Below are 27,696 nucleotides of genomic sequence, written 5' to 3'. Positions count from 1 at the left end.
TTCTTACCCATTATGCTATAGCACAATTACAGCTCTTCAGTCATCACAGATTAATCAACTCAAAATCAATTGAAATAACAAGTGTCATTGTTACCCAAATCAACTATGAATATCATATTAATATTTTTCTTTCCTTCATTTTTATTTAAAACACAAAGAAATTCATTCTATGTTTTCATAACATGTAATTAATTTTTTTAGTCCAACATAAAATGAAAATATGTTCCCATTCCTTTCATGACTAGAAAAAAAATTAAATAAATTAATTTTAATTACCACAAATACAACATCCTATAATTTTGTTTAAAACAAGATTACAAAAAATAAAACATAAGGATTACAAATATATCTCTAGAAAAACTAGTCAAACTACATGAACCGAAAACTGATCCTCTGGCCCTGAAAGCAAAGACCATCCCTAAGAGTAGCATGATGTTTCAGTTTCAACAAAGGAAGCAAATCGAAATCAGATAAACCAAGCTACACAAATGAATCCATGAATGAAAATCAACCCACCATTGAAAGCAAAATGTCAGCCACAACTATCAACGAAGCAAAATCAGCACCAACCAAACACCCCAAGCCAGCACTGAAAGAAAAAATTTACTATAGTCAGATGACAAACCGTGATGCGACAAAAATTATGAATGTTGAACATTTTTGTTATCATGATTCAAACATTAAACACAAAAATTTGCATTTGGTATATTTGTGCGTCAGATAAACAGATCTCAGAACCTAAAAAAAAATTCAGACATTATAAACCAACCGAAAATACCATATGTTAGGCTCAAACCAACCGAATAATTTTTGTCCTATGCCACGCATAAACCAACCTAATATTAATAAGCAAGATTACTAAACAACATCAATATTCAACTAATCAAAACCTTGCTCTTGAATTTTTCCAAACCGATAATTAACGGGTAAAAACTCTCATGGCAATAGTTCCCAGGAAGCATCAACGACAAATGGCATAGCTGTGAGCGAAACGGACTGAGAGATCGAAAGATATAAAATGATCCAACATCAATTATCTGAAAGTATAATAAACCATCCAACATCAATTATCGGAAGATATAAAACAATCCAACACATTAATCGAACTCGACAAAGCTGTGAGCAAAACGGACTGAGAGATCGAAAGGTAGAGCTGGAGCATGAGAGAAAGAGCTAACAGAGATTGATGGAGTTTATGGGTGAGGCGCCGAACAGGTGAGGGACAAAGGGAACTAGAAGACCCTGTTATGTTTCGGTTTCATAGAACGCAGAAGAAGACCTAGAAGCAGAAGTTCCAGCTCGCAACACGCCGAATAATTTATAGAGGAAGAAACAGAGGCTATGGAGAAGAAGAAAACGCCGGATTTGAGCCACCTTACCTGAGTGACGGATCTGAGCCAAGGAACACCGACCACAGCCAAATGCTTCACACCGAACCTGAGTGCCAGAAATAGCTGCAATCTTCTTCAACCATGGAGCTGCGATTTCTCTCACCGGCACCTTCAAACCGTCGCTAGACAACGACTTCTTCACCGGCGGCGACTCATTCTGTGAAGGAGGAAAGGAAGACTGTCGACTCATTTTGGATGGTGTGTGTGGGGGTGTGTGTGGACCGATTGGGGAGACCGGGAGAAGGCGTGAAAGAGGAGAGGAAGGAGAGCAATTATTAAACACCGAATAATGGGAGCCTTTGGTCATTTGTGGAGGGGCCCACCGTTACTTTTAGCAATTGCACCCGAGAAGCAGATGAGAGTAGCTTCCGTCCAAACCATGGTTTCACCTGGTGAAACCATGGTTTTACCTGAACCAAGGTTTGCTTATTTTGTCAGCCTGTTTGGATGACATTTTGTGCAAACCATGGTTTGGCCTTCCAAACCATGGTTTGCAATGTCATCCAAACACAACCTAAGACCTCTGAAAATAGCCCATTCTCAAGCTTTGAAAACACTGCAAGATCCGAAAGAATGCTTGAACGCCAAAGTGTTCTTGCATACTCACAATCCCTACAAGTATGTGCAACACATCCTCACAGCCAGCATCACAATAAGAATAGGACAGAGAAGCCTGAGACTACATACTCCTCCAAGAATTTGTTGGGAGCCGATTATTAAAAACAATCCACATAAAAACTCTAATGCACTTAACTCCTTTTCAATTCCTTATAGCTCTGAAAATGAAATTATAAATTTGTTTGGAGGTCTTTCTAGCAGAAAGTAAGCACTCTTCACTGTAAAATTACCATCATTAGTTGAATTTCAAGAAAGCACATCATTATTCTTTCCTCCTTTGGTCTTGGGAGGTAAAACAGTTATTAGTTTCTAAAAAATACTGCAAGGAACTGGGAGAGGCAAAACCCACCTTGGTGATCTCTATGCCTCGAGAGGATTAGTTTCTAACTATTGGCTATGGTATTATAATGACTGTTCTTCTAAAACCCACTTTAAGATAAGCGAAAGCCATTTTAATGGAAAGTTAACCATGATAGAAAACGATAATCCTTAAACTCGTGAAACCTCTATCATGATTAAAAGAAATGAACTTACAACTCCAAACACTTCATGTTAGTATGGGCTCTGCCTAACTAATATGGTTTCACAAATACAACACGCCCCTTATTGAACAAAATATCACAACAATTAAAAACGATACATTTGGGCCTTGGACATTCAGGGTCTAGAATTAATCTCTAATAACACCAGCACAAATCATTAATCAATAATTCAATAACATAATCACGCTCATTCTAAAACATGCTATGTGGCTCTATTAATCAAAAGCAAAGATTTCAAATAACGTCAAATACAATACTAGAGGCCTCTAACCTTCTACAAGCACTCCTATCAAAACAATTAATCAAAAGCATTTAGTTACACAAATAAGAGTATTTAAGCCCTAGGTGTAGGGGTGTTTATGGGCAGGGCTAGGCAGGGCATGCCCTCAGCCCGATGCCTAGCTCAAAAGATGTCGTTTCCCTACCTTGCCCATAAAAACCCTAACCATTTTGAGCTGGGTAATAGCAAGCTAGGCAGGGGAGCTTCCAAACCCAAATGGTGATGCCTTAGTGAAAAAATTTCTAATTAAAACAAAGGTATCTTATAACAACTATAAAGAAATGAATACTTGAATAAACAATAAATTTAAAAAAGCAACAGCTTTGATTTGCTTTAAATTGATATATCTTTTAATAAAACACCAAAGTGAGCTTGCTTTTGCATCTTTGCAAGACAGCCAACAATGAAAACAAACTAAGAGATCCTAAACAAGATCAGAAAAACATTAAAAAAAGAAATCAATCCAAAGCCTTCAACAAAAACAACCTCTAATGAAACTTTCAAACATGTGATTGCAGCAATTGAATAAACAAAATTCTCAAACATAACGTAACATCATGGTTTGTGTGGATTCTTGTGGCACCTTGGTAAGTGTCTCTTTAAAGACACTGTGCCTTGCTTCATTAAGTCACAAGCAAAATGTGCATTGCAATAGTTATATGCAACTCTAATCTTTTCATTTGTATCCTCTAACAAAAACTCAATAAAATAATCTCTTGTAATTGTTGCATATTCATAGCTTTAAAAAGATAAAACACAAATAAATTACTAATAAGAATAACATTACACAATAATATGGAATTTGGTAACATAACAAATAACATAACAAGTAGTGAAATCTCATGCTTGAAAGTCAAAAGCACCGCAAAAGATTATAATAATACAATAACATAACAAGCTATGATGACAATATGCAAATATTTTCACTAATATAAGGCCATCACCAAACTATAAAAAAAAAATAGTCACAATTTTGTAAGAAAAAGCAAATTTAAGTTTGTTTTAAAATATAAAAAAGATAGGAGAATACTAGTAAGAATACATCAATCAATTTCTTATTTGCATACTAGACAGAAGGGATCTACTAATAGGTAGAGGAAGTCTTATTAAAACTCCAATTAAAAAAAAAGTTTTATCGTTCTTGACCATCTAAACTAGTCATTAGTTCAAGCTGTACCATTTAACACAATTACAGTTATAAATAGTACCTATCATGTAGGATTACCTTCACCTAAACATTTTTTTATCGGAAAAAAAATTGTTTCTATTTATAACAAGAAAGAGGGAAGAATTTATGTATACCAATAAATGTATGAGGGCAAATGGAGAGGGGAGAATAATATATATTATTATATATATTATATATTATAACTATATATTCCTGGCAAACAAAAATTATAAAAAAATATATATCATGGGTAGGGCCAAACAGATAGGGTAGTATACCCTGCCTATGATATGCCCAACCCAAAAGTACCCTTTTTTTTTGCTGCTTTTTTTTTTAGCTAGGCTAGGTGATTTTTTCTCATGCTCGGGCGGGTACACTGGACTAGCGGGCTTGATGAACACCCCTACCTAGGTGGCAATATATAAAATGTCATTAGAAAATAAAAGAGAAGGAGGCTATACAATAGATATCACAAATCTATGCCTCCGAACCCTTTCCCAAGGTACTGGCACCATAACTACCAGCTGAAAAACATTAAGAGCCATGAGATGAGACAAACACCTTAGTAGACATTCCAACTCATCATGTATATTAATATGTGCTTGTGGGGTGCCAAGTAGGATCAATACAAGAAAAGTCATAGAATTATCAGTTCAATAATTTTCATAGCTCATCAGGTTATAAAATACCAAATAACCTCCCATGAAGCCATCTGAATCACCTTATTCCCTCCAACTAGACATATGAGCTAAGTATCTATCTATGTTACTGGCCACTCAAAAACTCAGTAGACGTGTGATGAGGACCAGCCAAAATCCCCAGAGCACATAACTAAACCATGAGTCTTTCTCTCATCATATGGACGAGGTGTTGTAGCCCTCATTGAACCAATAGGGTAGTCCCTCGTTGAACCAGTGGAGCAAAAATTGAGCCAACCATTATACACCAATAGGGGTCTTATCACATGATAGGATAACTAACCTAACACCAATCCAAACCAATCATTTTAGCATGCACATCATTGGGGTTTCACAAAATAATCTAGGTCATTGCATTTATGCGATACATATCAATAGGATTAAACTCCTAAATCATGCTTTCACAATTCAATAAACAATTCCCACAAGGCAAGTTCTATTAAAAGACTATTTCTAACATCATCTCATTTCTCAAATCATATAAATATACACAATTTCACAATTTCTCACAAACACATATCAACATACACAACAAGTAAAAAATAGTTACCTCTTACCAAAGCAAGGAGAAGAATATACCACAATTACCTCAGGTTCGAGCCATAAACTCATAAGTGGTCTACATATATAAACCATGAACACCAATCAAATACAAAAAATACTAAAGTGGCTTAGTACAATAAGTAGTAGAAGTCCTAACCTCTAGGTGTCTAAAACTCACCATAACAATAAATCAACCTATTCAATACTAAACTAAGTGTCACAATAGCTTAATAAACTTATCTAAACCATTCCTTAACCTCAAATTACACAATTAAATCAAAATCCCAATTTACACACTTGGTCTTCAACCTCAAGATACTCATTTGAGCAATTCAAGCTTTATCAACAATCTAAAAATTATATATCAATTCTAACTCAAATTAGCATAATCCAACCACCAAAACTCATTTTCAATCTCCACATTAACAATAACCATCAAAATCCTCAATAAATACCGAACTCTGAGCTCAAAATCTCTAAAACTCTAAATACAAGAAATCTAAACTGATTAAATACTTAATCTAATCAATATAACTCATTTAAACCCAAAACATTAGGTCAAAACTTCACCCATTTCGAAAACCTCAAGAAAACCTAGAATTCACCATCCAAAATCTGAAATTTCAAGAGAGAAAGTAAAAATCAAGTTAGAATCACTTACTTGAGGTGTTAGAACCTCAAAAACACCTTCCAAGGTTGAAACATGGAAGCCCAAGCAGAGCATAAAGCTTTCCTCCTCCAAAACTTCTAATTTTTCAAACTAATACATGACCTCCATATTTATAAAATCATGCCTTCGTCTCAATAAAAGATTATGTAGAAAGGGTTGCTCACTCACTTTGGCCAACTCTGCCGTAGCACACTCCCTCCTTCACCATGGTGAAGAAACCCAAGACACTTCTCTTTCTCCCTAGCAAGGTTCGCCGCAGCGAAAAACCCAAAACAAGGTTGTTCGCCTTAATTCACCCTCCATTCCAACTTCAACTCCCCCAAAACTAAACTTAACCTCAAAACTCAATATTAAGCACTCAACTACTCGAATCAAAGCTTTAGGGGTTGCTAAACCTCAGGATTAAAATTTAGGATGTTACAGGTATCACCTGGTTTTTACCAAAAAGAAAAATAAAAGTACTGTAAGGAATAAGCGCTGCTATAAGGATGGATACAGTACAAACTACAAACCATCATATACAAACCAAAAATAAACAAAACCAAACGCATGATAGATGTATAGAAAATAGTTTCTTTTATACATTGAAACCAACAAATTAATGAAGAGTAAAAGTTGGGTGCAATAACTTGAAGTATTTTTAAGGGAAGTTTTTATATAGATAACATTAAATATTTTTTCATAATGATTTATATTCGATAACGAAAAAATCTTCCTCAAATATGACTTATAATTTGATAACTGACCGAGTTTTTTTTTTAAAAGAGCAAAAAGTATCTTTCTAAAACCTGATTAAAATTAACAGCAGGCGGGACTGGGGATAATAATGCAAATTATAACATAACTTTGATTCAGTTTTTGACTTTGTTTTTTTGGGGCCAAACAGCTTTGCAATTGATTCAGTTTTCGACTTTTTGTTTTTTTGCGGCCAAACATGCAGCTTTACAATTAAGCAGGTGAAACCAGTGAAAGTAATGCGCAGTGAATCGGGCAACGGAAAATCGTTGATAGTAGTTCAAGAACCAAGGATGGTGGTTGAACTGGCTAGGGTTAAACAAACAATGATTAAAATAACATAATTTAATTTAATTAAAAAGTTGTTCATATATAAATTTGAAAAGAAAAATATTTAAATAAAAATATTAAGAGTAAATAAACTATACATAATTCAATAAAATAGAGTTATTAAAGTATATACATGACCGAATTATTATTTTTCTAACTTAAAATAACATCATTTTGGGTTAAACAAGAAAATAACAAAATAAAATTTAACTTTTGACCCAAACAGTTAGAGGACTAGTTTGATGAGGCGACCTATTAAATTTTAAGGGAAGTCAGTGAGGTTTAAAGTTTTTCTAATTTTTAATGAAATACGTTAGGAATATCATATAAATAGGCCTCTAACTTGTTGTAAGAGCTTGTATATCATATTTGTTTATTTCATTTTTATTTTCCTTGTTATAAAATAAAAATCCGAAAAAATAGTAGCTAATAGCAGGTAATTAGAACAACATCCTGATTCATCGCTTCGCATCTACATTAAGGATGATTAGTATTTAGATTTGAGTGCAGAGAAATATATTAATTCTCTAATTTTTAATATAAGAGTTAAATGACTAATTTATAAATATTAAGAAAATTTATTAAGTTAGTTGTTTTGTAACAAATGTATATTGCTTTTCTTAGAATACATTTTCTAATCACATGCATTATAACTATTTTTTAATAGGAATTTCCTTACGGCATGCAAATCAATAGGATGCTTTGAAAAAATTATAAATTTAGGATATAAAATAGATTAAGATCTTAATTATACTTATAATCAAATCAAATAAATTTTTATTTTTCTATTAAATACTATTTCTAATTCTTAACATAAGAGCTAGTTGGAGATTGAACTTAATTCTAAATATAAGATATCAACTCACTTTATTTTCAAATTTGTAATTCATTCTAAAATATCCTTATGGATTATATATGTCAAAGGTTTCTACCTAAGGGTAGTCAAGATTAAAAAGAATAATTTAGAAAAATCAACTTGTATTTATTACAAATAACTAACTCAACTAATTTTCTTAATTTACTTAAATTATTTATATAACTCTTATAGTACCTCCAATTCTTAAGAAAATTAGTTAAATTAGTTATTTGTAATAAATATGTCTTGTCTTTTCTAAAATATCCTTGCTAATCAAATATATTGGCTAGGACTACTATTATTATAAGGACTACTTTGAAAAAAAATAGATAAATATAAGAGACAAAATATATTTGAATCTTATATTTAGAATCAAAATAAAAATTAAATTAAATAAGCCGTTATATTAAGCACGGGAAGTAGGATTAAATAACAAGTTGGCAGTTGTCCAAGAATTATCTCACTTTTTTGGGCCAAAAGTGTTGTCTCTCACTTTCAGAAGAATTGAATAACAACGTCTTAGTACTCTGGCTAATATGTGCACACACCAAAAAAAAAAAAAGAAGCCAATGCGTTCGTTGTGAGCGTCCAAATTCTTGCAATTTATAACTCTCTCTCTTTCCGCTCATCGAAATCGAAGTGTGCATGAAGATTTCTCTTTCTTCGAGTCAGTTTTATATCAAGGTTAATTTATTTTTTAATTTGATTTGAACCACGGACGAATCCTTCCACCATTAAGATCTAGACTCGCTCTCCTTCCCGCGAAAACCTCACTTCTCTCTTCTCTCTCGCGATCTCTCTCCCTCCTTCTCTCACACTGATGTGCACAATGCCATGAAGAACCTCCAAACTGATGATCGATGTCGAGCAATTCCCTGCCGTCATCGCATCTCTCCGACGTATCGCAGACGAATCCCACCGGCAATGATTCCACTTCGAACATATCATCGCCGGCGTCATCACGAGCCAAGCTCCAGAAAAGTCCTCCGATTCCAAATCGGTGGACTACTGCGATAGAGGAAGAAGGCGAGCAAAGAAATGAGGAGGCGGTACGTAAACTAGAACAGGCGCAAATCGAAGATGCTAGTGCTTCTATTTTGCTTGCATCGTCTTTAGGGCTCAATCACATCCGGACTCGCTCGGCTTCTTCGCCTCTTCGGTTTCCGTCCCTGGCCGAAGCGTCTCCCAGTTCGAGCAAGGATTTTGTCGGAACTGACGATCGGACCAACGTCAAATCCATTATTTCAACGGATCTTGGTATAAGATTATTCTGAGCAAAAAATAATATAAGTTGTTATATATCTGGCATATATATCTTTGCTTTTAAACCTCACGGTTGAAACGATCACTCATAACTACTTATTGTTACTTGCGTCGTTATTCTTCTACTCCTAGGAAAGAGGATATATGGGACTCAATGTAAATTGTCAAGAGCTCCTTCCCATGCTGTTCCTCTCATGCAGGTGATAATACAGTCTTCATTATCAATTCGGATTTATTCAATAAAGTTGTTTCAACTCAATAATTTTCTAGCTGAGTTAGAGGAATGTAGGTGGCTCAGGTTCCTCACGTTGCATATTATGCGTAGGGTAACGATGATACATTTGCCAAAGAACTGCAGTCGCCGCGTGTTCAAGCAATACTGCGTGTCACAAGTGGACGCAAGAAGAAACCCGTTGATTTCTTCAAAAGCTACTCTCATGAGCTCAACTCAAAAGGATTCAGACCTTTTCCAGTTTGGAAAAATCGTGCGTTGGGGCATATCGAGGTGCATAATTAATCCTTTGAATGGAGTTTTCTGTCAGTTGTTTATCCATTTACTACATTATTTTAGTTTATTTCCTGGTAAGGAGAATGATGGGAGCATATTGATTATTGATAGTGTGTAGTCCGAGTGGTATATGTAAGACTTTATTTTTTACTTTATTTTCAAATATACCATGTCCAATCAATTTCGTGATTGTAGGGCATCTGAAACAAATATTTATTTAGAAGTTTCCTAAGCATTTATCAATCGGTTATTTAGAAAAGTTTATATATCTTGGGCACTTAATGGTTCTAACATGAATATTATATTTCATCTCAGGAGGTCACGGTGGCCATCAGAACTAAGTTTGGAAAGCTAAAGGAAGAAGTTGATTCTGAATTAAATGCTTTTGCCGGAGATTTGGTGGGACTCCTGGAAAAAATTTCAGAATCTCATCCGGAATGGAGAGAGAGCTTGGAGGATCTGTTAATTATTGCCCAACAGTGTGCAATGATGTCGCCCAGCGAGTTTTGGATGAACTGCGAAGCCATTGTTCAGAATTTAGATGACAGACGTCAAGAGTTACCGATGGGGATTCTCAAACAAGCTCATACACGCCTACTGTTTATCCTCACTCGATGCACACGTCTCGTGCAGTTCAACAAAGAGAACATCTGTGAACAGGATCACATTCTGGGCCTCCACCAACTCAGTGATCTTGGTATATATAGAGAGCAAATTTTGCATGCTGTAGAACATAAATCCATGGGTGGAAACGATATGGCTGATGAGGAGCAGCTAATAAAGCCCCATGAAAAAGAACCAGACAATCAGATATTAAATCAAATCCAAGTTGATCAGCATGTGAGTACTGCAACTGACACTGCCAGAAGTGGTGATTCAACTGGAAGCAGCTATAAGATTTCATCTTGGAAAAAGTTTCCAAGTCATGAGAAGTCTAAACATAAAGGTCACGAGGCCGAAGATTTGTCTTCCAAGGAAGAACAGGATCAGGTTCAAGTCAAAGAAGAAAATGTCGAAAACGTGGATACTGATTCATCCAATCCTGAACAATCAGAACTATCCTCCAGAGCCCAAAAGCTACACTGGGGATTCTGGGGAGATCACCACAATCTAACATATGAGAACTCAATGATCTGCAGAATCTGTGAGGTTGAGATACCAATTGTATATGTGGAGGAGCACTCTCAAATATGTACTATTGCTGATAGATGCGATTTAAAAGGCCTTACAGTAAATGAACGGCTTGAAAGATTTGCTGAAACTATTGAAAAGATAGTAGAATCGTGGACGCCTAGAAGCACACCTAAAAGCACCCCGAAAAGCACTGATGGTCCTGGAGAAAACTTTGAGAATGCGAGAGTATCTACGTCAAGTTTGCATGATGAATTCAACGACTTATCTCTTGAGAGGAACAGCTTATCTCGCAGGGGCTCACAAGACCTGCTTGATTCTGTTCCTGAAGATGACAGTGCTTTTGTTAAGGATGATATGAGCCTTTTGCCAAAAATGTCATGTGAAACATATATCAAACATGATCAATGCTCAAAGATGTCTTCGGTGGGAAGCTTGACACCAAGATCACCGTTATTAACCCCACGAACAAGCCAAATAGAAATGTTATTAAGTGGGCGAAGAACAATATTGGAGCTTGAGAGTTATTTCCAGGTAAACTTTGGTTGTGGTTGTTATTCTTTGGACAACGGAATATACTTAAAAACTTTAGCTGATATAAAACCAAATATTCTGCGTCAATAAATGTACTTGGATCAATCACTTATGTTTCTTTGCTTGTGATCTTTATATTGTCCACTCTTATTTCTTAATCTTATAATGCTGGCTTTTATACACAAAAAGATACCATGAGTGATTGCCCAATATTACTAGTAATATATATACTCTATGGATTACTTTAAAGCCGGAAAATAATTATCCTTTTTATTTATCAACAATTTTTAAAATATTAATATATATATTAATTTTGAAAGAAACATGATGAAGGATGCGAATAAAAATAGTTTTATTGTAAATTAAAACTTAAAAAAAAATAAAAGTAAAAATGATCCAAATCTACACGGCTGGAGAATCTATTTCTTTTACACATTTCATTTTTCAGTAGCGCGTGTGTATTGCAGAAGTGTCAAAATTTTTCTTTGGAAATTAATCCCCCCGGGGGGGCGGGGCTGTTTACCTACTTATATTACTTGAGAGGAAATAACATTTCGTTGATAACTTTCCTTTATAATGTCCTGCTATCATTCTTTGTAATTTTTCTTTTTTTTTTTCTCGAGTGAATTTGTAATTTTTCTTACTTTACTACTTTCACATTGATATCGACTTTGTCATGGCAGATTATCAAACTAGTGGAAATTGCTCGTTCTGTTGCAAATGTGAATGACTACAACTATGTAAGTCGTCGCGTAGAAGAACTAAATCTCACCATTCAGGACAGAAAAGTCGATGCTCTTATTGTCGAAACTTTTGGGCGACGCATAGAGACTCTCTTGTCGTGAGTATTTTTGTAGTGTGAGCTTCTCTGTTTCTATCTTTTTCTTTGTCATATTTTTAATTTAGAATAATTTTTTTTTAATTTGTTTGGATGAACTACCTAATGTTTCAATTCTGGTACATCTCGTGGTGGTGGTGTTCATCAACATTTATTGCATGAACATGGGCCTGCCAAAGCGGTAACGCCCATCGTATCATCATCTACCACCTTAAAACAAGAAGGTGGGGGGGCACGAATGTTCTAAATCCCTAGAAGAAGTTGGCCAGAAAATCAAAAACACTGCCGCAAGAAAAACTTATACACGTGTCTATATATAATCTGTTCATATGCATCTTGTTTCTTGACAGGGAAAAATATCTATCTCTTTGTCATCAAATAGACAACGAAAAGGTAGACTCATCGAATGGATTGGCTGAAGAAGAGAGTTCAGTGGAAGATGATAATGTTCGAAGCCTTCGTGCTAGCCCAATTCATCATAGTTCTAGGGATCGAACCTCCATTGAAGACTTTGAAATAATAAGACCAATAAGCCGAGGTGCATTCGGACGAGTTTTCCTTGCCCGGAAAAGAGCAACGGGAGATTTATTTGCCATAAAGGTTAGAAATGGTTTCTTACAAAACAAAAATTCCCTTGAAGGTTTCTTTCTTTGATCGTATGTAAATTTCTTCATTCGATAGGTAGAATTATGATGTCTGTTTTCATATAGAAACACTGCAGTAAGTGGGTGGGATCCTGTAGTCCTGGCCTCCTCCTGAACTCTTTAATAGTTCAAGTCAAGCCCATGGAGAATTTATAAATCATCTTCTATTTTGTGACTTGCTTTTAGTAAGCAGCCTCTGAACTCTGTTTTGCCTACCCTGTTTTTAACATTTCATACTAGAGACAAGGCCAAATCTGGTTGATGCCATGTAGGAAAAAAATGAGATTTGGATGGCTCTGTAATTCATGGTTTTGCTCCATAGGTTTTGGAATACATAAATAGGAATATAGGCTAACAAGCCAGGCATAAAATATCATTCAATCCAATGATTTAAAAACCGGACCGGACCGGACGGTCGGACCGGTTGAACCGTCAGCCGGACCCGTTAACGGCTCGGTTTGGACCGAAAAACCGTTTATGTAGTTGAACCGGATTGGACCGGAGTTGAGCCGCCATTAAGCCGGAAACTGGAATTAGACCGGGAACCGGAACGGTTTTCAGAAAACCGGACGGTTTTTTAGCCTGACGAAAAAAATACTAAAAAATAAAAAAAAATTGACCCCCTCCAATATCCTAACATATTTTTAGACTATTTATAACCATATAGTATTATCTTATTGAAAATTTCACATATTGTGATATTAAAATTTTCAATCACTAGTCTTTTTGTTTTGATGTTTGCTCTATCTTTTAAAATAATTTTTGATTTGAATAAATTAATAATTTTTAATATTATTAAATATTTTAAACATACATAAATATAAATATATATATATAAGGTTTTAGTCATTTTCAATGATTTTATTATACTTTTGGATCATTTAAATACATTTCTAAATTATTTAATAATTTAATTTTTTCATATATATTAATTATATGTATATAATATTGTTTTAAATTAATTATTGCATCACCGATCCGACCAAACGGTTCGACCGGTCCGACCGATTGAACCATGACCCGTTGATCTTTCCGGTTCGACTTCCGGTCCGGCTTTTAAAACATTGATTCAATCGATGAATCAAAACATTTTGAATACATGATAAATATCATGAAATGCAAGAGAATTTAAAAAGGAATATACAATAAATTACACAAATCTGAAGTAGGAAAGACAATAAACACGTGCCCACTCATATGTAGAGTCACATGTTCACCAACAGTGTAATATGAATGTGGAAATAGAAAAAGAGAAGTTTAGGAGGGGTTTATTGCTCACACTTCAGAACAATCTTATTATTTTGATTAAACGTAGGCATGTGTTATTGTATTTGCTAGCACACTACTAGTTGGAGTACTTATCCAGCTAGTCCTTGGAGAACATGACGTTTAATTTAAAGTATATAGGCATAACGATGTTTTACGATTGAAGTTTCTTTTTTTTTTTTTGCCCCCCCTTTCTCAGCCCAGCATTGTTCATTGGTTATGGTTTTCTATTGTAAGTCTTGTTGCCAAAGTAATTAATCAGGTGATGAGAAAATTGTTAATATTTTTAATATTTTGTAGGTTTTGAAAAAAGCCGATATGATCCGTAAAAATGCAGTTGAAAGTATTTTGGCTGAGCGAGACATCCTTATATCAGTCCGAAATCCCTTTGTGGTGAGTAATGAGTAGGTCTTACAATTTGTTATTGAATATTGATATGATAATGTTATCCATATGAATATAATTATCTAATATAAGTAATTTATTGATGAACAGGTTCGATTTTTCTACTCTTTCACGTGTAGGGAAAACCTTTATTTGGTTATGGAATTTTTAAATGGTGGAGACCTTTATTCTCTATTGAGAAATCTAGGTTGTTTAGATGAAGATATGGCACGTGTATATATTGCAGAAGTTGTAAGCGTCCTAATCTTTGTATTTTGTTAATCTTGCATTTATTTATCTGTATTTCAGTTCAGTTCTTACAATGATTTATGCTTTACTTCTCATTTTCTTTCATTCTTTCATTTCTGTTTGTGATTCTTTGGCAGGTGCTTGCATTGGAATATTTGCATTCCCTACATGTAATTCATAGAGATCTGAAGCCTGATAACTTGTTAATTGGTCAAGATGGTCACATCAAGGTCAGCATTATACAATTTAAACGCAATCAGAAACAAACATCTTTTTTCTTTTTGTGGCTATGTTTCTGGGGAACTACTGTTTGAAAATAAGTGGTCCTCACGATGCGCCTTGGATAGGCTCTTTTTCTTGGATTTCCTAAACTAATCTGCTAGGCAAAGGTTTTCTCTAGTTATTGACTTCTTCATTTGGATTAACTTGGCCGTCCTTTTGAAGATTGTATGCCATTTAGGACTTTGCTCCCATCTTGTATGCCTGCTGATTCTCTCTTAATGAACCTTCTCGTAATCATCGTTCATTAACCTTTCCTCCAAATAGTGGATAAAACGACGTATTGTGCAAGAACCAACTGATTTCCCATCACATGCTTGTCCCTGGTGCACTCCTGGAGGTTAGTGTCCTCTTCTTGGGTGGCCATGAACAGGATGCTTTGGGCAGAGTTTTGGCATTTATGACTAGGCACAAACTTCTCCGGGCACCGGAAGCACAATCCTTTCGTCCTCGTCTTCCATTTCCTTCTTGCCCAGTTTCTAGAGATACGTCGCACCGTACTTTAGAGGCCTTCCCAGAAGTTGGGTTAACTTCTCCCTTCCCCATACTCCAGTTAGCGGAGCAACGACCCACTCTTGGGCCCGATATAACTCGAAACTGAAAGACATGTTTGCAGTGAAGCATAAATAGTTCGAAGATACCTCGGGTTTGCAGCCGGCTTCTTTGTAGCAGCGGATGTCGATTGAACTCTGAATTGAAGCCACCGCCCCCAATTTTAGTCCTCCAAGGCATTAGCTGAGAGTTAATGGTTTAGGGATGTGGATTAGAGCTATGTAAGTTCATCAAACTTCTATGTGAACTCCGCTGCTGAAGTCTTCTAATTTAAACTTTTCAACTTTGCCGTGGGATCCGCTTGTATGGTGAATGCTTGGTGCCATTGCCGTGCCTTTCCATTTAAGTGGATGCTAATCATTTTGGTTCTCTGTTCTAATTGTTTTTGGTCCACGTCGAAGAATTGCCTGCATTGAAATGATCACCTCTAGAAACTTCAGAAAGTCCAACCTGGTGTGTTTTGTCAGACTATTGTGGCTGAGACTCCACAAGTGTGTTGAACGTCGTGGAACAAAAATGGACCGGAAGTGGTAGAAGTGGTGTCGTCTGGTAGTCGAGCTAAGTTCACCGAGATCTCGCTCTCTACTCGTGACAGTTCTTCTACATTCTAATTTGTCTCTAATGGTTGAGAGGCCAAAATCTGATGCCGCAGCTTCAACCTGAGTTACCAAATTTTTAAGGCTTGTTAGCTCTTCCTTCATCTCATCTATGTCCTCCCGTGGCTGCCAGGCTCTCCTTCGAGCTCGCACATGCCCCTAGTTTCCTTTGCCATCGAACCGGTGAGCGACTTGTGCTCAAACAACAGTTGGTGCGTCTGATTCAAATAGAGATGCACGACTGATAATTCAAAGTCTCAGCCAATTTGAGAAATAAAATCGGCAAGATATATCAAGATAACTGGAGACCAAATCAAAACATAATCAGGGAGACTAAAGGGGGAAAAATGCTAAAAAAAATAAAAAGAGAGCAATTCTTTGGTCAACAGTTAAGTTAACAGGTCATCAACATGTGACGTACAAAATAACTGTTACGAAGGAGAATACACCTCTGGTTGACTATCAACACACAGAAATGAATGCTGCGAGAAGGCATGACTGAATAAAATATCTGATCATCTCTAAAATTGTATAACAACAGGCAGCCTTATCCTACAAGCTGGGATCAGCTACATAGATCGCGTGATTCTATTGTGCTCTATCAACAACTAAATCTTTATATAGGTTGTAAGGTCTTATTCAATGATTTTATTGAGCATTCTCCTTGGTCTTCCTCTGCTTTTTTTTAAAGGACTTCAAACTGGCTGATCTCCCTTGCTCACTGATCTCCCTTACTCACTGATGCTTCCAATTTGTGTTCAATCATTTTCTCTTTGATAGGCACCATGCTTACTCTTGCTCTGATGTTATTATTTTGAATTTTGTCTTTTCTTGCATATTGCGGTATACGAATGAAAATAATAGTTGCTGCTTCTTATAAATTCTAATCCCTTTCATGACAGTTGACAGATTTTGGGCTCTCCAAGGTTGGTCTTATTAACAGCACGGATGACTTGTCAACTTCATCATTTTCTACTGATGATCTTGTAGGAAATGATGAACCGAAAAAAGATCATTCTTCAAAAGTGGAACAACGTCAAAAGCAGTCAGTTGTTGGCACCCCAGATTATTTGGCACCTGAAATACTTCTCGGCATGGGACATGGTTTGCATTATCGGCTGATTAAGTTGTACATCTATTATAAATAAAATGTTTTGAATCAGTGATTTTCAATTTTTGCTTCTTTTGAATTAATGTTGTTTAATTTAAATTCTTGCAGGTGCAACTGCAGATTGGTGGTCTGTGGGAATTATACTTTATGAGCTCCTTGTGGGTATTCCACCATTTAATGCAGAACATCCACAGGTAGTTGTTTCTGATATAAAAACCGGTAATATTCTGAAAAGTTTAAAGAAAAATATGAGAGATGATAGTATTCTTTTCTATTTTATTTAGTACTAAACAATCGTATAACGGTGTTGTCCTGGGATATGAACAGTTACTCCTAGTTTTGATAAGGATGTGGACAAGTTTTTAAGGTAATTTACAAGGGCTACAGCAACTAGGTAATCTTCAATGTCTAGTCAAGTGTACAGATATGGTGTGGGAAATTTAATTGAAAAAATCAGAGTAGATATGTTGGGATAGAGAGATGACTTGGGTTTCACATTAAGGGATCTCAGGCATTGTGCCGAAATATAAATGAGGTGCTGGACCAAGAAAGTCCTTTAAGACATTATATTGACTATTCATGAAGAGAAATTAAAAACTGAAATAAATTAAAAAAAATTAGGGAAAAATTCTTCAAGACAATCTTTGAACATAGAGTTATTTAATTAAGATCCCTAAACTAAACTAGTCTGGGATAATGCTTATGCGGCTATCAAACTGATGGAGGAACCGTGTCAAGCATCTAGTAAAGCTTTAATGGATCAAAGTCACCAAAGTCATGGATTATCAGCTGCTTTTCTGGACCATGTATCGCTATTTCATCAGCATAATGACTGCATAAACATTTTGTTGGGTGAGACCCAAATTCAATATATTAGGACATAGAGGAACTAGATTGGTGGAAAATTTTATTGGGGATGAAATTGAGAGGCGTACACTTTGAAGAACCAAGCTGATAATATTGTAATCTTTCAAGGGTAAAACGTCTTACTCTTTTTTTCAAGTAAAAATTTTATTTTGTGTGTTACTCTTACGGATCACGGATATTAAAGCATAACTCAAATGAGAACCATATGGGAATAAGAACAACTTATTTTACTGGAAAAATATACTAAAGAGAGCAGTAAAGTGATGGACGATTAGCACTCAGACAGAAAGAAAAAGGGGAAAGGGAATAGGGAAAGAGGAGAACAGGAAAAATAAAAGAGAACTGAGAAGAATAGAGACACAGAAAGGAGTTTGAGAGAAGGACAATAGAGAGATGAGAGGAATTCTGAATAATGCGCACCTGTTGTTCGTTCACAGTTCTGAGAAATACAATTGAATAGGGGATATATTTATAGCCTTAGGCAAACGCCGACTACCTACTTTTTTATTTTTATTTTATATTTCTACAGCAGAAAGCCTGTCAATAATTTCAACAATTTGACTGCCCCAAAAAGAAGTTCAACCGTTTAGTAGGCTTCTGCATATTCTTGTACTAAGGTTTTCTTCCCCCACCAAATGTCAATCATCTTGTTTACAGCCACCTTTTAATCAGGGTAATGATTATTGTCCACCATAATTCACTTATGCTTGATGTTCTTTATGATAATTTGTGTTTTAATTTATTGGATCTTAAAGACTTTTTTTTAAAAAAAATTTTATTATTTGAACATATAGATGAATAGCTTAAAACTAATTCTTATTGATTCGGTACTGCAGGAAATTTTTGACAAAATAATTAATAGAGACATACAGTGGCCAAAGGTGCCCGAGGAGATGAGCTATGAAGCATATGATTTGATTGACAAGTAAGCATTCAAGAATTAGGCGTGCACAAATTTTCCTATTGTGTTATCGTGATCAGACCTCACTGATCTCTTTTATCATCTATCTTTTTCGTTTTTATAGTCTTTGCTTTGTTGTCTCGTATTGTCATTTAATGCAAATTCTGTTTTGTTTTTTCACATGTTCAGACTAGTGCTTTGCTTCCTTTGTATGGTTGCTTTATTGCTGCTACTTTTCTGAAGCTAAATTGCAGTTTTGCGATCATCTGCTTCCTGATATAATTTCACCTTCGCCCATGAATAAAATAAAAACGTTTAGTCATTGCTTCCTGAAAATCTTCAATTGGTTTTTCTCTGTGCAAGACTGGAGTAAAGGATGGGTGATTTGCGTGGTTCACTAGTCTTATAGTCTTTACCACCTTCCACCTCCTACTTCCCCTTCATTGTTTCTTCCCCTCATATCTTGTTTATAGTTGCTCATCCTAGCCTAACCTTTCCAAACTCCAGAAGGTAGTCCCTTCCTTTCCTACCTTATCCTTTTGAGCTTGTTCATTTAGATATCCCAGGTGTATGGATCTATGTTGTGTTTCTACTCATCTAGATTTCTAATAGTTTGTGTCTTTGTGATATGTTTTTTGGAACAGTTGTCATTTTTATTTTAGTTTTCTATAATATTTCTTTCAAGATTTATATCTATGTTTGATGTATTTTTATGTGTCTTTGTGGTGTTTGGGTTGTATTAGCTGAGAAGTAGGATTGTTCAAACCTGCTGAGTCAGCCTTAGTAATGAGTAGGACCGTATGCTGTCAGGATAGTGCAGAAGGCACCAACATGCAGCAGAGTAACAAGCTCTGGTTCTGCAGAGGTCCTCATGTCTATTAGCTATAATTTTAGAATTTGGAATCAGATTGGAAGTGACTACAATTTCGTTTTCTGGTTTCTGGCCTTCACATCACTGTCACTTTTATTGGTGACAATTCTAACTGCATTTGGCTATTTGTTGAAACTTTTTTTCAAGGTTTTTGTCTTTTTTCAGTCTTTTTCTGTTTAAAGCCATAAACAATTTGGCATCTTTATATCTAATGTGAACAATTTTAGAGAACAATTTTACTCTTCTCAAAAAATTCTTCACCCAACCACGATAAAATGAAGTTAAGAATAAGAGTTGCTAGTCGTGCCTTGTCTAATGTATCCCTGCAATATTTTTTTTAAGCGATGCTATACATACTGCATCTTGTTTTAATCAATCATGTGCCTCATCTGTATCACATAATCAAATTCCTAGTCCCCTTTTGTTTCCAAATGAGCCTCTTCATCTTCTTCTTCCTTTTTTTTTTTTTATTGGATATGTTTCGTTCATGCTCTAACCCTAGGCGACGATAAACTCCGTGTCAAGTCCATCAAATGTATCATCCTTGTGTATATTCACCTTCAAAAAGTTATTTATGCTACGCTTCAAACACGATGCTACTCTAACTCTAAGAATATGACATTCTTTGAGACATCTTTTTGCTTTTCTTCTGGAGTTGCTAATCATTTGTATGTCTGAAGTTCTCCCAATTCCCTATAGTGCTTCCCTAAAGTCACTCATCTTCGTTCCTTTCAGACCCATCACCATCAACATGCTCTGATCCTCCTGCAAACTCCATTGATTTCATGTTGACTCACCACCTATTCCAACAACATCTCCTTGCTTCACCTGGTAGTTCTACCATTACCATCTGAAAAGGTATTTGCTTGGCTTATAAGTTGTAACCCTATTATGCTGTTGTGTTTCCTTGGATTATGTATTTGTTCTCAACATTAAAGGAAAGTGGATTGCCTTAGAACATAAGGCAGTCATGAGGCAATGCACTTTCTTACGTCTCCTCTAGAAAGCACTTCTGTGCATGCAAAACATTGCTTTTTTTTTTTTTTGGGTACAATCATTAAGAAGCAAAACATTGCTTAAGTATGAATGATGTAAGACACACTCTCACACACTTGCACAGATCCGAACAGAGGAGAATATTGAGGAGGAACAGAACGGTGGGGCAAGACAGAGCTTAGGACTTGGAGTGGAAAAGAGCAAACTGAATTCTCATAGGGAGCAAATTCTCATTCATCCAAAGTCTCTCTTGCTAGTGAATCCTACCAGGCTATTTGTAGAAGATGCCTTAATCACGAAGGATTACAACTTGCTTTGCCTCTTGCTAGAAAAACTGAAAACAAAAAGCAATTTCATTTCTCTCTAGGGTCAGTTTTCCCATATTTTCTATCAATTTTCCCCTGCTTGATGGAACTTTCCTCCAGAGAGTGAAGGTATTGATATAACTCCAATGAAGCGCCATCTGGGGAATTTTTCCATGTAAAATCTAATCTGGGGAACGAGCAATCTGATCATACTGATTTGAAAAGCCTTTCCAATGGATAAGGTAGCTGTAGAGGTGATCCTTAAATGAAAAAACAATCCTGTAGTGAAGCAAGAGGGTGATGTGCAGTAGGACTGTATGACTCATGATTTTTGGCCACCGTTTTTAATTCCTGATTTAGTTCAAGACTCATGCCCTCGTACTTGATAGAAATTTCTTCTGACTCCATTTATTCTCTTCCTTCTTAACAACATCTATATCAGCTTCATGTACTGCTTCACCTCTTTCATATCTATGCTTCCACTTCCAATTACAAGACCATAAGTGCTGTTAGTATCCCTTTTTGGTACAACTGATATAGGTGAAGGCTTTTTGATGAGGGTACTTTTCTTTGGTGCATCTTTTTGTGATGGACCATATATTTGTAGGGACATATAATTTCTCGTTCCTGAGATTGACTGAGTGATCAAAATCATGGAAAGACTGAAACCTTTTTGGTTATTGAAGAACATCAATGAAACTCCATAGTAGCTGTTCCAATCTAATTTCTAACCACTGTTTCTGTAACCTTAACTCTTCCTTTTTGTCAAGAAGCAGTTCGGAGACGTGCAGTATATAAAGTACACTTCTAAGCAATTATCTGATCTATGTAGTGTATCCTGTCCATATACCTTATATTTCCTCTTGTTTAATATAAAACTCATTACCTTATGCAAATCAATCATGGATCTTCTCTATGTGGCAAACTGTACCAAATCAATCATATTTTCCCAATTGGAGAAAATCATAGAAAATCACTTGAAGTGATTTGGACATGTACTAAGAAGCAAGAACAAATCTATCGAAAGGGATCTTTTGGTAAATCATGTCTCTAAAGAGTTAGTTGTTGATAGGACGTAATGACATTCTATGATCCATGTAGCTAACCCAGTTGTTGCATGTATCTTGGATCTAGTTTGCATTCAGCTTCAGCTTCATGAGCATTGCTGAATTCAGAAAGTTGTGTGAACTTCTGCTATCTTTGAGTAGAGGTCTAATTGCTTTGTAGTTAAACAATTCACCTTCACATTGGAATACCCCTCTTCTCATGTACTGCTTTCTAGTATGCTATTATTGGTTGTACTCTGATAGCCAACATTAAGGGTCATTGTGGTATCGGCTGGTGAATACTTATTATATTTTAAACATTATGACCTATCTTGTTTTATTGAGTATGACCACAAGTGTGTTCTGTTTCAGATTACTCACTGAGAATCCAGTCCAAAGATTGGGAGCAACAGGAGCTGGTGAAGTAAGTTCATTTCCGACTAGAACAATATGTTTAGGGTTGCCAATTATCATTCATGACAGTTGGACTGCCCTAACCCAACATTTTTATGACGCACTCTTATCCAGTCGTCTCAATGAATTGATGAATGGAGTGGTTAATTACACAAATTTTCTAGTAGGGATTAACCCACTCCATATTGCCTCATTCGTTTTAATCAGACCATCTTTATGGCTATGAAATATAATGATACATTTATAACCCAAACAAATCTAATTTTTTATAATAAAAAATTGAAACTAAAATACATTAAATCTAAAAGAATAAATATGAATGGACTTCTTAGGAATTTTGTTGTAGTTATCAATTTCCCCCTTTATTTTTCCAAACTCAACAACTTTTCTTGAAAACAAATGGTAAATTACACAGACCTTCCCGAGTTTTGCTAAAAATCAAATGGCTCTATTATGTTTTGAAATATTACACAAATCTCTCTTGAAAACCAAGAGTAATTGAATAAACTTCCGTTATATTTGTTGAAATTACAGACTTATTCTGAGTTTTGTTAAGTTTACTTAGATTTCCCTTGTACTTTTGGGAAGTTTTGTGTATATACTTCTAAAAATATAAAGGAGGTCTATGCAAGAGGATGTTTTTGTAACTTTTGGTTTGTTTCAAAGGAGATTAGTCCAAGTCTTGGAAATAAGAAGAGATGTGTTATTTTAGCAAAATATAGAAGAGGTTTGTATTAGTTCAAGTGGGAAAAAAAAAATAAGAAAGAGGTCTATGTAATTTACTCAACATAAAACAAATTTATGAACAACTTGAGGTAAAAGATCATTTTTATTTAATTAATTTAATGATTCAAAAAATTAAAATAATGAGAAAACAGTTAAATTATAATGGAACGTTGCAATTAATGATTTAGCTTTTTGAATGGATAATAAATGGTTACAAACTTAGTTAAAACTTTATTAGAACGGAATCTAAAACCCCAAGCTTACAATTTGCTACCCATGGGTACATGCAAACTGTTCTATTGCTAAAAAATGTAACAACAATTACTTTTGTTGCAGGTTAAAAGTCACCCTTTCTTCAAGGATATTAATTGGGATACCCTAGCAAGACAGAAGGTCGTCATCATAATTTTAATTGCTACTAAATTTATATGTTTATGCAATATTTATCAGAAAAATTTTACTTAAGGATCCATATGAGTTGGTAATTTTTTAAAGAACCTTCGTAATTAAAATTCTTCTGGAGGATTATGCTACCGGTGGAGCTTTTCAAAATTACCACTGATGTTATCTATAGTTAAAAATCCAAAACATCTTTGTGTGAGGTTGTAAACCTGGAAAGCACCATCAGAAATAATTAAAAACATTAGTGGTGGCTTTGAGTAGTTCAGAGGATTTTAGTTTTCAAAGGCCTTTAGTGTAATTATTATCTGATGAATCCATTGGTAGATTTTACCTATATTTATGAATTATGACTGCTGAAATCTATCCCAATTGGTCACAGGCTGCGTTCATACCTTCAGCTGAAAATCATGACACGAGTTATTTCATGAGCCGCTACATATGGAACCCAGAGGATGAACATCTTACTGGAGGTAGCGATTTTGATGACCTGACCGATTCTTGCTTCAGTGGTTCAGGCAGCGACTTTGTAGATGAAGATGTAAGATCACTTTCTTTTTCCTATAGCCCTAATCAATTGTTGTTCTGGCTAGATTCCAAGTTCTTAATACTTCCATGTCAACATATATTTACTCAGCAGACATGACACGATTTCTTGATGTTATATTATGTGTTTCCATCTGTCTGTAGATGAAGTACGAAGCTTCTGTCTCATTGCATGTTAAACTTAATTTACATGAAATAGATTGGTTATTTTTGGAAGGAACGTATCTTATTGTTCAGTTTTGGAGAATGTAAAAATTAGTTAAGATAAAACATTGGAGTTTGCAAGTTTGTTCAAAGATCATCATTCAAGGTGTTGGTTTTGTTTAACAACTGAACGGTGCAGTTTGCCCTGCCAAGTCGGGCTAGTCTGGGATGATTTTTTTTTTTTTTTTAAAACATTTAACTGAATATTTGTTGTTGCAACACCCTTTTCTTATTTTACAATATGCTTGCTGACCAGGGGGACGAATGTGGTAGCTTAGCAGATTTTAGCGGACCACCTACTGAAGTGCAGTACTCATTTAGTAATTTCTCCTTTAAGGTAAGACTTGCTTGACATTGGTGTTCTCTAGGTCATTAGGATCTATGGTCTCGAGTTATATGGAAATCCGATATTTAATATGTAAATATTTACATTTATTAGAGATTTGATGGGATTCTATTTGTATTCCTTGCATCTCTGTGTCCTTATTTTTTCGGCTCAGATTGATTAGCCTCTGCTGTATATATCCCCTCGTTTGAAATCAATGAAATACAGAAGAATATTTTTGACCCTCTCTCTGCAAGTTCACATGCACTTAATTTCAACTATTATGAACTGTTTGCTTAATTATCTAAAAACAGACCCTTCTGTTCTTTTTCTTTTACCCTGTTATTTACTCCCTTCAATTTTTTTGTTTTTAATCCTTACTTGAAGGAAAGATCATGTTTGAATTCAAGATTTCTTCCAACTGTTTGCATACTTCTACTACTAAGCCACACCTGAAACCTTGAATTTGTTATACTCAATGTGTTGCTGCTGAAAATGTTATTCTTTGCAAGTCCTCACTTAATTGTTTAAACATTTAACAGTACTGATTCTTTTTTCTTTGGTTGTCATGATAAATGAAGATGATGTTTACTTTTCTGTGCGGATTAGATCGAAGAATTTCTTTTCCTGTTTTGATCTATGTTCTATTTACAGAACTTGTCTCAGTTAGCATCTATCAATTATGATTTGGTGATCAAGAACGCCAAAGAATCATCCGATGACTCCAAGCCATCTGCTCCGTGACAAATCTGGAGGGTTGTAAGTTCCACCTTGCAACTTTCTGATTTTTAGAACGGACTTCAATCAGGTGATTCCTCAGAGAAAAAAGATGAAACGTTCTTTGAAATCACATACTAGGAGTGTACACTGGTCCGAACCACGTTCCAATTTCTTGGTGTTACTCCCTGAATATATGGGTCTCATTTCAAAGGCAATGTGACTGGTGTGGCTCAAGAATTTACATTTCTTGTTTGCTGCCACTCTTCGCTTCAGTATAGGGATTAGAGATTGAAAGTTGAAACTGCGAGCAAATCCTTTCTTTCACACACGCACATAAATTAGATGTTCTTCTCTTAGCAACCTGGGGTTTAACAATTTCTTTTGATAATACTTCGGAAATAAAACATTGAATGTATTAGGTCAGTATAAATGAGTGTGTACATGTAGATCATTCAAACAAGAAAATAATTATTCTTTGAGCAGTTCACTATAAAAATAAATAGAATTCAGGTTTCTTTTTTTTTTTTTTTTTTGCCAACAATTCAGGTTTCTTTTTAAGCATTATGCAGATGCACTAATATTATACTTTTCTGAGTTTGATGACATTGCATTTTAGCATTGAAAAGTGTTAGATAACTTGAAATTGAGTGACAAATATTATACTTTTAAGTTCAAGCTGTTTGATACTTTTTTTCCTTGGAGGAGGAATTTTTTTCCCTGTTGTGTGTGAATTTTTGAGGTATTAGAAAATATTATGCCTCCCAAATAAAGGGTATGTATACTTTTAAGCTTCCAATTTCGCACTGTTTAGAAGGGAAATAGTAGGCTTGTCATTTAGACTGAAATTTAGCTTCAGGTTATGATTGTTTGTTTTGCTTCCGAACACTATATTTTACAAGTGAAATTCTCAAAAGTTAATTCCCAACCTCCCAAAAAAAAAAAAAAAAGGAAGATAAAGTTAGTTTTTGAAATTATAGACTGCGTTGTGTTAGGAATGATGTCATCTTTTGCTAATGAGAGGTGTAGTTGATAATAATATGACTCGTACCTTCAAGAATATGTATCAGAATCCCATTGTAAATATAAAGATTTTGTCATTTATAAACATTTTTGTAAACACTTTCGAATTTTACAGTCTATCCTAATTCTAAAGAACATTTTAAACTCACATAAAGTTTAGTGGTTAAGAAACCAGACGTCACCCAACACCAGCAAATGAATGAGAGCTTGTGTGTCTTACTAAAACCTTGACAATAGATATGCAAATTTTTTAAGGGGAAAGAAAAAAGAAATAAATTGCCCTGTTAATAGATATTAAATGTTATTTTTATTACTTCCAACACTGTAATTAAAAAGTTGAATTATAAAGTGGATCTAATATTAAGAAACAAAACTATTTATAAGAAGAGCCCATCTAATTTATTGCCAGTGGACATGAAAATCTAACCTCGGTCTCTTTCTTATGCTATTTTTACATTAACCCTTAGTAAGTAAATATATTGCTTATGTTGTGCGCCTTCTTGGTATGAACTAAACTTAGTTTTCAGAAATACAACTCTCCACTCTTGAACCGTGTTCAATCACATTTTCCCATAATTTAATGGCATAACTTATAAACTCAATCCATCTATGACTTGCACAATTTTGAATATCTTTTTCATTCATATAAACAAGGATTAAAGTATTTTTCTTCTAATTGTCAAGCATTTTCTTACAGTGTAAGATCTCATTAATGATACTATCAGGTCCAACAACTTTATTAATTTTCAATTTTTAAGAACTGCCTTGAACAACAAATTGTACTCATCACCTTCTCCAATGATCGAATCCTCCAACTCACAAGTCAATCATCCACTCCCATAATTTTTTTTTTTTTTGGCCAGCACTCCCATAATTGAATAACTTATAAAAATAGGCTTCCCGTTTATCATTAATATCTCCCTCGATAGTCGGTAACCAAAATTTTGTCTTCTTCGTGCTTTATATATCTCACTGGATCCAAGTCTCTTGATTTTCTCTCTTTATTCTTTGTACTCCTACAAATTTTACGTTTCCTAACCTTAGTACTTAACTTCTTATAAAATTTCTTAACTTTAGAACAAAAGCTTTACTCACTGTTTTCTTAGTCTTTTTTTAGTCAAGCAATATCTTTCTCAATTTTTAGCATTATGACACAAGTACACAGTATAC

The 27,696-nt window shown here is 34.9% G+C and overlaps 1 protein-coding gene across 1 annotated transcript; it reads left to right on the top strand.

Moving 5' to 3' along the window:
* Positions 1-8,691: 8,691 nt before the first annotated feature.
* On the top strand, positions 8,692-26,021 carry LOC114752800 (probable serine/threonine protein kinase IRE). Its single transcript, XM_028941503.1, has 17 exons — positions 8,692-9,088; positions 9,227-9,294; positions 9,420-9,599; positions 9,918-11,267; positions 11,951-12,108; positions 12,456-12,705; positions 14,316-14,408; positions 14,511-14,651; positions 14,786-14,878; positions 16,978-17,179; positions 17,295-17,380; positions 18,890-18,978; positions 22,545-22,596; positions 23,649-23,705; positions 24,094-24,252; positions 24,718-24,798; positions 25,441-26,021. Exons 1-17 carry the CDS (start codon positions 8,692-8,694, stop codon positions 25,528-25,530), a joined length of 3,546 nt encoding a protein of 1,181 aa, XP_028797336.1. The 3' UTR covers positions 25,531-26,021.
* The last annotated feature ends 1,675 nt before the right edge of the window (positions 26,022-27,696 follow it).

Source organism: Neltuma alba, unplaced genomic scaffold (assembly GCF_004799145.2).
Source record: "Neltuma alba isolate B1F8T4 unplaced genomic scaffold, ASM479914v2 tig00007552_pilon, whole genome shotgun sequence".
NCBI classification, from domain to species: Eukaryota; Viridiplantae; Streptophyta; class Magnoliopsida; order Fabales; family Fabaceae; genus Neltuma; species Neltuma alba.
Note: the sequence above shows the minus strand (reverse complement) of the source record. Positions and strands in the feature narration are given on the sequence as shown.

What these genes read in the sequence shown, in the direction of transcription:
- LOC114752800 (XM_028941503.1), top strand. Translation starts at nt 8,692, where the DNA reads ATGTCGAGCAATTCCCTGCCGTCATCGCATCTCTCCGACGTATCGCAG. An exon ending in CGCATAGAGACTCTCTTGTC is followed by an intron (nt 12,109 to 12,455) that starts GTGAGTATTTTT and finishes GTTTCTTGACAG; the next exon opens with GGAAAAATATCTATCTCTTT. An exon ending in GAGATTTATTTGCCATAAAG is followed by an intron (nt 12,706 to 14,315) that starts GTTAGAAATGGT and finishes AATATTTTGTAG; the next exon opens with GTTTTGAAAAAAGCCGATAT.